Source organism: Lampris incognitus, chromosome 5 (genome assembly GCF_029633865.1).
Source record: "Lampris incognitus isolate fLamInc1 chromosome 5, fLamInc1.hap2, whole genome shotgun sequence".
In the NCBI taxonomy this organism is placed as follows: Eukaryota; Metazoa; Chordata; class Actinopteri; order Lampriformes; family Lampridae; genus Lampris; species Lampris incognitus.
The window spans coordinates 69,423,477-69,436,213 of record NC_079215.1 but is presented as its reverse complement, the minus strand read 5'-3'; the positions used below and the strand labels follow the sequence as shown (position 1 = coordinate 69,436,213).

The 12,737-nt window shown below is 48.2% G+C and overlaps 1 protein-coding gene across 3 annotated transcripts in view; it reads left to right on the top strand.

Moving 5' to 3' along the window:
• The window catches only part of eml6 (EMAP like 6), a 133,432-nt gene that overhangs the window by 93,412 nt on the left and 27,283 nt on the right, over positions 1–12,737 (top strand). The window contains exons 29-33 of one of the 3 annotated variants that reach the window (XM_056279934.1): positions 220–349; positions 1,882–1,980; positions 6,544–6,564; positions 6,731–6,745; positions 9,941–10,114. In XM_056279934.1, the coding sequence (XP_056135909.1) occupies positions 220–349; positions 1,882–1,980; positions 6,544–6,564; positions 6,731–6,745; positions 9,941–10,114 (439 nt within the window). The remainder of the gene's footprint in view (positions 1–219; positions 350–1,881; positions 1,981–6,543; positions 6,565–6,730; positions 6,746–9,940; positions 10,115–12,737) is intronic. The other 2 variants (XM_056279932.1, XM_056279933.1) reach the window with 2 other exon arrangements.

Genomic DNA, 12,737 nt, shown 5'->3' with positions numbered 1-12,737 from the left:
CAGAATCATCCCATGTATACCTGTTCCCGCAAACAACCAAGCTAACTATGTCAGCTATGCTACGCAGTTAACATGGTATCCCTGTTAACCACATGACCACACTCTGCAGACCAGCACGACTGATGAGCTGATTCTGAGACCAGATCACATGTACTAACAAGACTGACCAGTTTCACTAGACTGACCAGCACTGACCTGCTGTCTTCTTCCTGAATTCAGGAGCTGGTTCTGGAGCACGTCTTCGGTTACAGAGGGTTCGACTGTAGAAACAACCTGCATTACCTCAACGACGGAGCTGATATTATCTTCCACACCGCGGCCACAGTGGTCACCCAGAACCTGTCTGCTGGTCTGTACCACAAGAAGAACTATATCAGATCCATGTTCCCCCGAGAGTAATGTGTATGATCTGTATCAGATCCATTTTCCCCCTGAGAGTAATGTGTATGATCTGTATCAGATCCATGTTCCCCTGAGAGTAATGTGTAAGATCTGTATCAGATCCATGTTCCCCCGAGAGTAATTTGTATGATCTGTATCAGATCCTTGTTCCCCTGAGAGTAATGTGTATGATCTGTATCAGATCCTTGTTCCCCTGAGAGTAATGTGTATGATCTGTATCAGATCCTTGTTCCCCTGAGAGTAATGTGTATGATCTGTATCAGATCCATGTTCCCCCTGAGAGTAATGTGTATGATCTGTATCAGATCCATGTTCCCCCGAGAGTAATGTGTATGATCTGTATCAGATCCATGTTCCCCCTGAGAGTAATGTGTATGATCTGTGTCAGATCCATGTTCCCCCTGAGAGTAATGTGTAAGATCTGTATCAGATCCATGTTCCCCTGAGAGTAATGTGTATGATCTGTATCAGATCCATGTTCCCCTGAGAGTAATGTGTATGGTCTGTGTCAGGAGAGATAGATATCTGCAATTGTACATGTTCACAGCTTCCCATGAGCACAAGATAGACAGAAAGACAGACAGATAGATAGACAGACAGACAGACAGACAGATAGATAGATAGATAGATAGATAGATAGATAGATAGATAGATAGATAGATAGATAGATAGATAGATAGGTAGATAGGTAGGATCATTCAGATGTTTTTGATAGAAGAAACAGAATTACTCAGCAGAGAAAACTGAGACGGGCTGCTGTAAAACAGCCATCACTTTTTCATACGTCAGCTGACTAATCTGGCTGGTCTTCTCTTTCAACCGTGGTGAACATACAGAAAACATAAGCTGAAGGAAACTTCTAGTTCCTTGAAAAGTAGTTCCTGGGACTAAAGTTTCCGGGTACTTTGGGTGGAAATGCAGCTTTAGTCACATCCCCTGTGGAAGAAGTCTACTTCCTGAAGACGGTCATTTACTCAGACTCATCAGACTCTAACGTGGTACCTGTCCCAACACAGTAAACCATCCACCAGTACACCAGAATTACATACTGTTTCTGCTGCTGAGTTGTAGAAAGTGACTGCTTAAGTGAAAATATTTGTTTTATTCCAACACAGAAACAATACACATAAGTACATATATTACTAATACACCATATGTATTTTTACACTATATGTATGTTGTAAAATGCGTAGGATGAGATTAGATTGCTCCTTATCCAGGTGACATATCCAGGGACAGATCACATGATAGTTACTGATGGAAATGAGCTCACAGATTCTGCAGGAATGAATCTCATATTATCCATCACAGGAAAACAATATGCTATGATGTGATATACTGCTGCTGTAGCTGAGCACACTCTGCCTGCTGCAACCAGAGCCTCCACCAGCCTCCAGTGTTCTCTGATGAACCCTGTAAGCTGTGGGTCTGAACAAGTTTTGGGTCTTGAGTTACACTTCCTTTTTCCTGTCTGGACAGGAACTCAGAGCTTCTACCTGGAGCACACAGATGACATCCTCTGTCTCACGGTGAACCAACATCCCAAGTACCAGAACATCATTGCAACAGGACAGATAGGTAAAAGTCACAGCGTCCATTTTGTGTGTCTGAATTCATCATGGCTGCTCTGCCGATGTTGCTTTCAACCTGTGCTCACATGTACTGAGGTAGCGCTGACCCCCACACTTGCCAGCAAAGACAATGTGTGAAACCACCAGCCTAATAACCAACCACATAACTGCTGACAAAATGTCCTCCAGGTTTGGACAGTTGAGTATGAACCAGACTTGGTTACTCATTCCATCTTGTTGCAGATAAACACAGAGACTCATACACTAGAAAAGTTTTATAAAGTAAAATTTTAACCTAATTAATTCAAGATGCAAAGAAGAGACTCTAAAGCCAAGCCGGAAGCATTTTGACCTCATTCACAGCAGTGCTTTACATTACAACGATCTCTTGTGTTTTTACATGCCTTTAGTCCATTTTATTTTTGATGATTTCTGTTCTACAAGAACACAACCACACTAGGACTGTAGGAATGACTTTGGGGAGTTGAATATAAATTGAATAGTAAAAAAAAAATTAACACTAATCGAGTGCTGAAATTACTATTCGAATGTCACAGAAAGTTAAATCAGTTCCGTCACTCATCTAAGTGACCTCTTCAGTCTCAACTGTCTGCAGGTGTCCCCACACAGGTATCCCCAAATGTGGTGTGGCCATTAACTAGAGTTCCAATGATCATGTGTGCTATTCACACAGGATGTGGGAATGTTTGCAATCACAGCATTGTAAGATGGTGACAGATGTACTCTTAGCCACCACCACTCCCCCCCCCCCCACCCCCCGAGTCAGGGATGGTCATTCCTTCTTCACATAGATGGCCTCTTTGACTCCCCGTTCAAACCAGTGTTCCTCCCTATCAAGGATGTGCACATTCTCATCCCTGAAAGAGTGGCCACTGGTCTGTAGATGGTGTAGACTGTGGAGTCCTGGTCTGTAGATGGTGTAGACTGTGGAGTCCTGGCCTGTAGATGGTGTAGACTGTGTAGTCCTGGTCTGTAGATGGTGTAGACTGTGGAGTCCTGGCCTGTAGATGGTGTAGACTGTGTAGTCCTGGTCTGTAGATGGTGTAGACTGTGGAGTCCTGGCCTGTAGATGGTGTAGACTGTGTAGTCCTGGTCTGTAGATGGTGTAGACTGTGGAGTCCTGGTCTGTAGATGGTGTAGACTGTGGAGTCCTGGTCTGTAGATGGTGTAGACTGTGGAGTCCTGGCCTGTAGATGGTGTAGACTGTAGAGTCCTGGTCTGTAGATGGTGTAGACTGTGGAGTACTGGTCTGTAGATGGTGTAGACTGTGGAGTCCTGGTCTGTAGATGGTGTAGACTGTGGAGTACTGGTCTGTAGATGGTGTAGACTGTGTAGTCCTGGCCTGTAGATGGTGTAGACTGTGGAGTACTGGTCTGTAGATGGTGTAGACTCTGTAGTCCTGGTCTGTAGATGGTGTAGACTGTGGAGTCCTGGTCTGTAGATGGTGTAGATTATGGAGTCCTGGTCTGTAGATGCTGAAGACTGTGGAGTCCTGGTCTGTAGATGGTGTAGACTGTGGAGCCCTGGCCTGTAGATGGTGTAGACTGTGGAGTCCTGGTCTGACATATTGGCTCTCCTGTGTTGTGCCATCGTCTTGGCCAGCGTCTGTTTAGTTTCCCCAATGTACAAGTCACGGCAATCCTGCTGGTACTTAACAGCTACACTATATTGCTCTTTTCGTGCCGGGAGACCTGATCCTTGGGTTGGACCAACTTCTGGCGCAGCGTGTTTTGGGGTTTGAAAGCAACTGAGATGCGGTGTTTGGAAAAAATGTGTCTCAGCTTTCCCAACACTCCCGCCACATACAGAATCACCACTGGTTTACACTTAGACAGCTGTTGTCCTTCTCTTCTCTTCGATGGGCTGGTGCACTGTTTGGGTGTCTTCCTGGTTTTGACAAATGCCCAGTTAGGGTAACCACACCAGGACCTGTTTAATGTGGGATTTCTCCCCTTCCCCGGCCGCTGTGTCGGTGGGGAAGTTGTCAACTTGGTAGTTACAGTGTCCTGATGACTCCTAGTTTGTGCTCCAGTGGGTGACTCTCATTATCCATCTTCCATCATCCATCCATCATCTTTCCACAGAATTTGACAACCATATCAGATCCTACCTCTCATCTCTCTCCCAGGTTGTCAAAATCTACTACTACTACTACTACTACTTTTGGCTTCTCCCGTTAGGGGGCACCACAGCAGATCATCCGTTTCCATCTCTTCCTGCCCTCTGCATCTTCCTCTGTCCCACAAGCCACCTGCATGTCCTCTCTCACCACATCCGTAAACCTCCTCTTTGGCCTTCCTCTTCTCCTCTTCCCTGTCAGCTCCATATTCAGCATCCTTCTCCCAATATACCCAGCATCTCTTCTCCACATATGTCCAAACCATCTCAATCTTGTCTATCTTACTTTGTCTCCAAACCGTCCAACCTGAGTTGTCCCTCTAATATACTCGTTCCTAATCCTGTCCTTCTTTGTCACTCCCAATGAAAATCTTATCATCTTCATCTCTGCCACCTCCAGCTCCTCCTCCTGTCTTTTCATCAGTGCCACTGTCTCCAAACCATACAACATAGCTGGTCTCACAACCATCTTGTAAACCTTCCCTTAAACTCTTGCTGGTACCCTTCTGTCACACATCACTCCTGACACTCTTCTCCACCCTGCCTGCACTCTTCTTCACCTCTCTTCTGCACTCCCCATTATTTTGTATTTAAACTTGGGGTCAACTGTCCAAAGTTCACCTTCGTCACCTCCACTCCTTGCATCTTCACCATTCCACTGCCCTCCCTCTCATTCACCCATAGGTATTCCGTCTTGCTCCTACTGACTTTCATTCCTCTTCTCTCCAGTGCATACCTCCACCTCTCCAGGCTCTCCACAACCTGCACCCTACTCTCACTACAGATCACAATGTCATCCACGAACATCATCGTCCATGGAGACTCCTGCCTGATCTCATCTGTCAACCTGTCCATCACCATTGCAAACAAGAAAGGGCTCAGAGCCGATCCTTGATGTAATCCCACCTCCACCTTGAACCCATCTGTCATTCCAACCACACACCTCACCACTGTCACGCTGCCCTCTACATATACTGCACCACTCCTACATACTTCTCTGCAACTCCCGACTTTCTCATCTCATACAATAGCACACCTCCTCTCTCGGCACCCTGTCATATGCTTTCTCTAAATCCACAAAGACACAATGTAACTCCTTCTGGCCTTCTCTATACTTCTCCATTGACATTCTCAAAGCAATCATCACATCTGTGGTGCTCTTTCGTGGCATGAAACCATACTGCTGCTGCTGATCATCACCTCTCCTCTTAACCTAGCTTCTATTACTCTTTCCCAAATCTTCATGCTGTGGCTGATCAACTTTATACCTCTGTAGTTGCTACAGTTCTGCACATCACCCTTGTTCTTGAAAATCGGTACCAGTATGCTTCTTCTCCACTCCTCAGGCATCCTCTCACTTTCCAAGATTGTGTTAAACAATCTAGTTAAAAAAAATCCACTGCCACATCTCCTTAACGCCTCCATGCCTCCACAGGTATGTCATCAGGACCAACTGCCTTTCCACTCTTCATCCTCTTCATAGCTGCCCTCACTTCCTCCTTGCTAATCCACCACACTTCTTGATTCACGATCCCCACATCATCCATCCTTCCCTCTCTCATTTTCTTCATTCATCAGCCCCTCAAAGTACTCCTTCCACCTTCTCAGCTGACTCTCCTCACTTGTCAGCATGTTTCCATCTCTATCCTCTCAATTTACCAGTCATTCTTTGTTCCAACCCTCACCTATGGTGATGAGCTTTGGGTAGTGACCGGAAGGGTGAGATCGTGGATACAACTGGCTGAAATGGGTTTCTTCTGTAGGGTGTCTGGGCTCAGCCTTAGAGATAGGGTGAGGAGCTTAGACATCCGGAGGGAGCTCAGAGTAGAGCCGCTGCTCCTTTGCATCAAAAGGAGCCAGTTGATGTGGTTCAGGCATCTGATTAGGATGCCTCCTGGGTGCCTTCCTTTGGAGGTTTTCTGGGCACGTCCAACTGGGAGGAGACCCCGGGATAGACCCAGAACTCGCTGGAGGGACTACATGTCCAATCTGGCCTGGGAACGTCTTGGGATCCCCCAGGAGGAGCTGGAGGGCATTGCTGGGGAGAGGAATGTCTGGAGTGCCCTACTTAGCTTGCTGCCACTGCGACCCGACCCCGGAAAAGCAGCTGATGATGAGATGAGATTTATTTGGCAAAGGTTTACGCCAGATGCCCTTTTGAAGCAACCCTCCCCATTTATCCGGGCTTGGGACCGGCACTAAGAATGCACTGGCTTGTGCATCCTCAGTTGCTGGGTTACTACATAACGAAAGTACACTACACATATATTACTTACATATAAAAAGTAAACTATACATATTAATGCATATAGAAAGTAGACTGCATATTTTGCTTCTCTGTTTCATGCATGAAAATGGCAGCCTTTTGCATTTTTGTTCTTCTCACTGCTTCCTCATTCTGTCACTGCCAACCACCCCACTACCACCTCAGGTGACCTCACAGATCTGCCAGGTAAGATGCTTCCGTTCCTTCCTCAGGAGACTGTCATATCAGCCTCCTGTCAGCCATGGCTAGTCTATTATTCAATACATTCATAAACACAACATGTCAGGTATTGATTCGTTTTAAGATCCTGTTTAATCATGTGGTATTGTTCGTTGTCCACTGCATTGTGTAGAGGCTGAAGTTTGTGGTGAGTACTTACAGTCAGGATTCCTTTTCCGATATTTTCTAGTTGTACTGATCCCCCCCCTTACAGTGTCTGTCGTAGAAAAAAAATGAAGCAAGTCGGACTCAGAATAAAGCCTTGCTTAGCAGCATGCTAACCCTAGCCAAGCTAGCCAGTGTTCTCTCTGTGATTTGTGTGTACATGTTCTCCTTTAACAACCAAGTTCTGGTAGAAACTTGACATGGGTCAACCTTACTGAGATAACACCAAGCATGAAACCCAAACCCAGGTTCAGCTGAAGCAGAATCACGCATGACACTCAGCTCTCCTGTTCATAATCCCAAAATCCAATTAGCTAGTAACCCAGCAGGTTTAGAAGTTAGAGGATAAAGTGCAACCAGTTTTTCACCTCTGAGTCCAGCCTGCAGTTTGCTGGAACAGGATTTCAGTTTTCCAACAAACTGCACACTGGAGAATGAGAATGAACCCCACAGTGTGACCAAGTGACTGAAATCTGTCGCTTTATTCCTCAAGTCTCTCTCCTCCCTCCTTTTGTCTTCAGCCATGACTGCCACTCACACCTAATACATAAACCACACCCCCTCAGCACTAACCATGTCCCCTCACAGTTAACCACACCCCCTCAGCACTAACCATGTCCCCTCACAGTTAACCACACACCCTTAGCACTAACCATGTCCCCTCACAGTTAGCCACACCCCCTCAGCACTAGCCATGTCCCCTCACAGTTAACCACACCCCCTCAGCACTAACCATGTCCCCTCACTGTTAGCCACACCCCCTCAGCACTAACCATGTCCCCTCACAGTTAACCACACCCCCTCAGCGTTAACATGTCCCCTCACAGTTAACCACACCCCCTTAGCACTAACCATGTCCCCTCACAGTTAGCCACACCCCCTCAGCACTACCATGTCCCCTCACAGTTAGCCACACCCCCCAGCACTAACCATGTCCCCTCACTGTTAACCACACCCCCTCACCATTAACCATGTCCCCTCACAGTTAGCCACACCCCCTCAGCACTACCATGTCCCCTCACAGTTAACCACACCCCCTCAGCACTAACCATGTTCCCTCACAGTTAACCATACCCCCTCAGCACTAACCATGTCCCCTCACTGTTGGCCACACCCCCTCAGCACTAACCATGTCCCCTCACAGTTACCCACACCCCCTCAGCACTAATCATGACCCTTCACAGTTAGCCACACCCCCTCAGCACTAACCATGTTCCCTCAGTTAGCCACACCCCCTCAGCAGTACCATGTCCCCTCAGAGTTAGCCACACACCCTCAGCACTACCATGTCCCCTCACAGTTAACCACACCCCCTCAGCACTACCATGTCCCCTCACAGTTAGCCACACCCCCTCATCATTAACCCTGACCCTTCACAGTTAGCCACACCCCCTCAGCACTAACCATGTTCCCTCAGTTAGCCACACCCCCTCAGCACTACCATGTCCCCTCAGAGTTAGCCACACACCCTCAGCACTACCATGTCCCCTCACAGTTAACCACACCCCGTCAGCACTAACCATCTCCCTCACAGTAAGCCACACCCCCTCAGCACTAACCATGTTCCCTCAGTAAGCCACATCCCCTCAGCACTAACCATGTCTCCTCACAGTTAACCACACCCCCTCAGCACTAACCATGCCCCTTCAACTTTAACCACGCCCCCTAAATCCTCATCCCTCTTTATTAGTCCTAACCCTTTGTCTTACCTGCCTTGGTATCTTCAGCTCTGCCCCTTAGTCATAACATTGCGTCATTTGTTGTGATGGTTGTCCTCTCACCTGCAGGTCTGGCTCCATCCATCCATGTTTGGGATGCTGTCACCACACCCCCTCAGCACTAATCATGACCCTTCACAGTTAGCCACACCCCCTCAGCACTAACCATGTTCCCTCAGTTAGCCACACCCCCTCAGCAGTACCATGTCCCCTCAGAGTTAGCCACACACCCTCAGCACTACCATGTCCCCTCACAGTTAACCACACCCCCTCAGCACTACCATGTCCCCTCACAGTTAGCCACACCCCCTCATCATTAACCATGACCCTTCACAGTTAGCCACACCCCCTCAGCACTAACCATGTTCCCTCAGTTAGCCACACCCCCTCAGCACTACCATGTCCCCTCAGAGTTAGCCACACACCCTCAGCACTACCATGTCCCCTCACAGTTAACCACACCCCGTCAGCACTAACCATCTCCCTCACAGTAAGCCACACCCCCTCAGCACTAACCATGTTCCCTCAGTAAGCCACATCCCCTCAGCACTAACCATGTCTCCTCACAGTTAACCACACCCCCTCAGCACTAACCATGCCCCCTCACTGTTAACCACACCCCCTCAGCACTAACCATGTCCCCTCACAGTTAGCCACACCCCCTCAGCATTAACCATGACCCTTCACAGTTAGCCACACCCCCTCAGCACTACCATGTCCCCTCACAGTTAACCACACCCCCTCAGCACTACCATGACCCTTCACAGTTAGCCACACCCCCTCAGCACTAACCATGTCCCTCACAGTTAGCCACCCCCCCTCAGCACTAACCATGTTCCCTTAGTTAGCCACATCCCCTCAGCACTAACCATGTCCCCTCACAGTTAACCACACCCCCTCAGCACTAACCACATTTCCCTCAAAAGCACACCCCCTCAGCACTACCATGACCCTTCACAGTTAGCCACACCCCCTCAGCACTAACCATGTCCCTCACAGTTAGCCACCCCCCCTCAGCACTAACCATGTTCCCTCAGTTAGCCACATCCCCTCAGCACTAACCATGTCCCCTCACAGTTAACCACACCCCCTCAGCACTAACCACATTTCCCTCAAAAGCACACCCCCCCAGCATTAACAACATTCCCTCAGCATTTACCACACCTCCTCAGGATTAACTGTACCCCCTCAGCACTAACCACACCCCCTTAAGATTTACTACAATCCCCTTAGCACTAACCACATCCACAGCCCTACACCTTCTCATCTTTAAACGTGCTCCAAGTTCTAACGCAACCCCAACTCTTTAAACCCCCCCTTCAACTTTAACCACGCCCCCTAAATCCTCATCCCTCTTTATTAGTCCTAACCCTTTGTCTTACCTGCCTTGGTATCTTCAGCTCTGCCCCTTAGTCATAACATTGCGTCATTTGTTGTGATGGTTGTCCTCTCACCTGCAGGTCTGGCTCCATCCATCCATGTTTGGGATGCTGTCACCAAACAGACCCTCTCCATCCTGCGCTGTGCCCATGCCAAAGGAGTTGGCTACGTCAACTTCAGCGCCACGGGGAAGCTCCTACTCTCTGTTGGGGTGGAGCCCGAACATACCATCACAGTGTGGAGGTGGCAGGAAGGTAACGGGGCTTTAGGAGCCTTTATATTTACTGTTGGTACGTCATATTATTTTGTTTAGATATATTTTGCAGTTATTTTTTGGGATACTTGGTGGCAGTGATTAGAGTTACAGGGTTGTGTATGTAGGCCATAAGTGACAGGAAATGGTAAGCACAGGTCAGGGGCGTGCAGACAGTTATCACCAGACCACGAACAGAGCAACACGCTACAACTTGCAGCAACAGAATTGGAAACAAACTGGGTACGTTCATCTCTTTATACAACTGCTTGCTACTTCAATAACCAACAAAGTAAACTGCAAATAATCACAGAAAGTTGCATCAGTTCATCTGGACACAAGCTTTATTGGCAGATACGTTTCAACACTCATATAAGTGGCCTGTTCAGTCTCACGTGACTGCAGGTATCCACCCTTATAAACACTAAAGTGACACAACCACCCAAACCAACGACCAGTTTCATATGCAAATTACCATGACCATTAACTAGAGTTACAATGGTCATGTGTACTATTCACAGAGGGTTGGGGAATAGTTGCAATCACAGCATTGTAAGATGGTGACAGATGTACTCTTAGACCCCCCCGGTTCAGGGATGGTCGTTCCCTCTTCACGTAGATGGCCTCTTTAACTCCCCGTTCAAGCCAGCGTTCCTCCCTATCAAGGTTGTGCACCTCCTAATCCATGAAAGAGTGGCCACTGGCCTGTAGATGGTATAGACTTTGGAGTCCTGATCTGTAGATGGTGTAGACTGTGGAGTCCTGGCCTGTAGATGGTTTAGACTGTGGAGTCCTGGTCTGTATATGGTGTAGACTGTGCAGTCCTTTCCTGTAGATGGTGTAGACTGTGTAGTCCTGGTCTGTAGATGGTTTAGACTGTGGAGTCCTGGTCTGTATATGGTGTAGACTGTGGAGTCCTTTCCTGTGGATGGTGTAGACTGTGTAGGCCTGGTCTGTAGATGGTATAGACTGTGGAGTTCTCAGTAGATGGTGTAGACTGTGGAGTCCTGGCTGTAGATGGTGTAGACTGTGGAGTCCTGGTCTGTAGATGGTGTAGACTGTGGAGTCCTGGTCTGTAGATGGTGTAGACTGTGGAGTCCTGGTCTGTAGATGGTGTAGATCAAGGAGTCCTGGCCTGTAGATGGCGCAGACTGTGGAGTCCTGGCTTTAGATGGTGTAGACTGTGGAGTCCTGGTCTGTAGCTGGTGTAGACTGTGGAGTCCTGACCTGTAGATGGTGTGAACTGTGGAGTCCTTTCCTGTAGATGGTGTAGACTGTGTAGTCCTGGTCTGTAGATGGTATAGACTGTGGAGTTCTCAGTAGATGGTGTAGACTGTGGAGTCCTGGCCTGTAGATGGTGTAGACTGTGGAGTCCTTTCCTGTAGATGGTGTAGACTGTGTAGTCCTGGTCTGTAGATGGTATATACTGTGGAGTTATCAGTAGATGGTATAGACTGTGGAGTCCTGGCTGTAGATAGTGTAGACTGTGGAGTCCTGGTCTGTAGATGGTGTAGACTGTGGAGTCCTGGTCTGTAGATGGTGTAGATCAAGGAGTCCTGGCCTGTAGATGGCGCAGACTGTGGAGTCCTGGCTTTAGATGGTGTAGACTGTGGAGTCCTGGTCTGTAGCTGGTGTAGACTGTGGAGTCCTGACCTGTAGATGGTGTGAACTGTGGAGTCCTTTCCTGTAGATGGTGTAGACTGTGTAGTCCTGGTCTGTAGATGGTATAGACTGTGGAGTTCTCAGTAGATGGTGTAGACTGTGGAGTCCTGGCCTGTAGATGGTGTAGACTGTGGAGTCCTTTCCTGTAGATGGTGTAGACTGTGTAGTCCTGGTCTGTAGATGGTATATACTGTGGAGTTCTCAGTAGATGGTGTAGACTGTGGAGTCCTGGCCTGTAAATGGTGTAGACTGTGGAGTCCTGGTCTGTAGATGGTGTAGACTGTGGAGTCCTGGCTTGTGATGGTGTAGACTGTGGAGTCCTGGTCTGTAGCTGGTGTAGACTGTGGAGTCCTGGCCTGTAGATGGTGTAGATCGAGGAGTCCTGGCCTGTAGATGGCGTAGACTGTGGAGTCCTGGCTTGTGATGGTGTAGACTGTGGAGTCCTGGCTGTAGATGGTGTAGACTGTGGAGTCCTGGCCTGTAAATGGTGTAGACTGTGGAGTCCTGGTCTGTAGATGGTGTAGACTGTGGAGTCCTGGCTTGTGATGGTGTAGACTGTGGAGTCCTGGTCTGTAGCTGGTGTAGACTGTGGAGTCCTGGCCTGTAGATGGTGTAGATCGAGGAGTCCTGGCCTGTAGATGGCGTAGACTGTGGAGTCCTGGCTTGTGATGGTGTAGACCGTGGAGTCCTGGTCTGTAGCATGTGTAGACTGTGGAGTCCTGACCTGTAGATGGTGTAGACTGTGGAGTCCTGGTCTGTAGCTGGTGTAGACTGTGGAGTCCAGGACTGATGTGTTAGTTCTCCTGTGTTGTGCCATCCTCTTGGCCAGCGTCCGTTTAGTTTCCCTGATGCACAAGTCATGGCAATCCTCCTGACACGCAACAGCGTACATTATATTGCTCTGTTTGTGCCAGGGGACCTTTTCAGTTCCTCCATTAAGTCGACATAATTTTCCCTCCCGA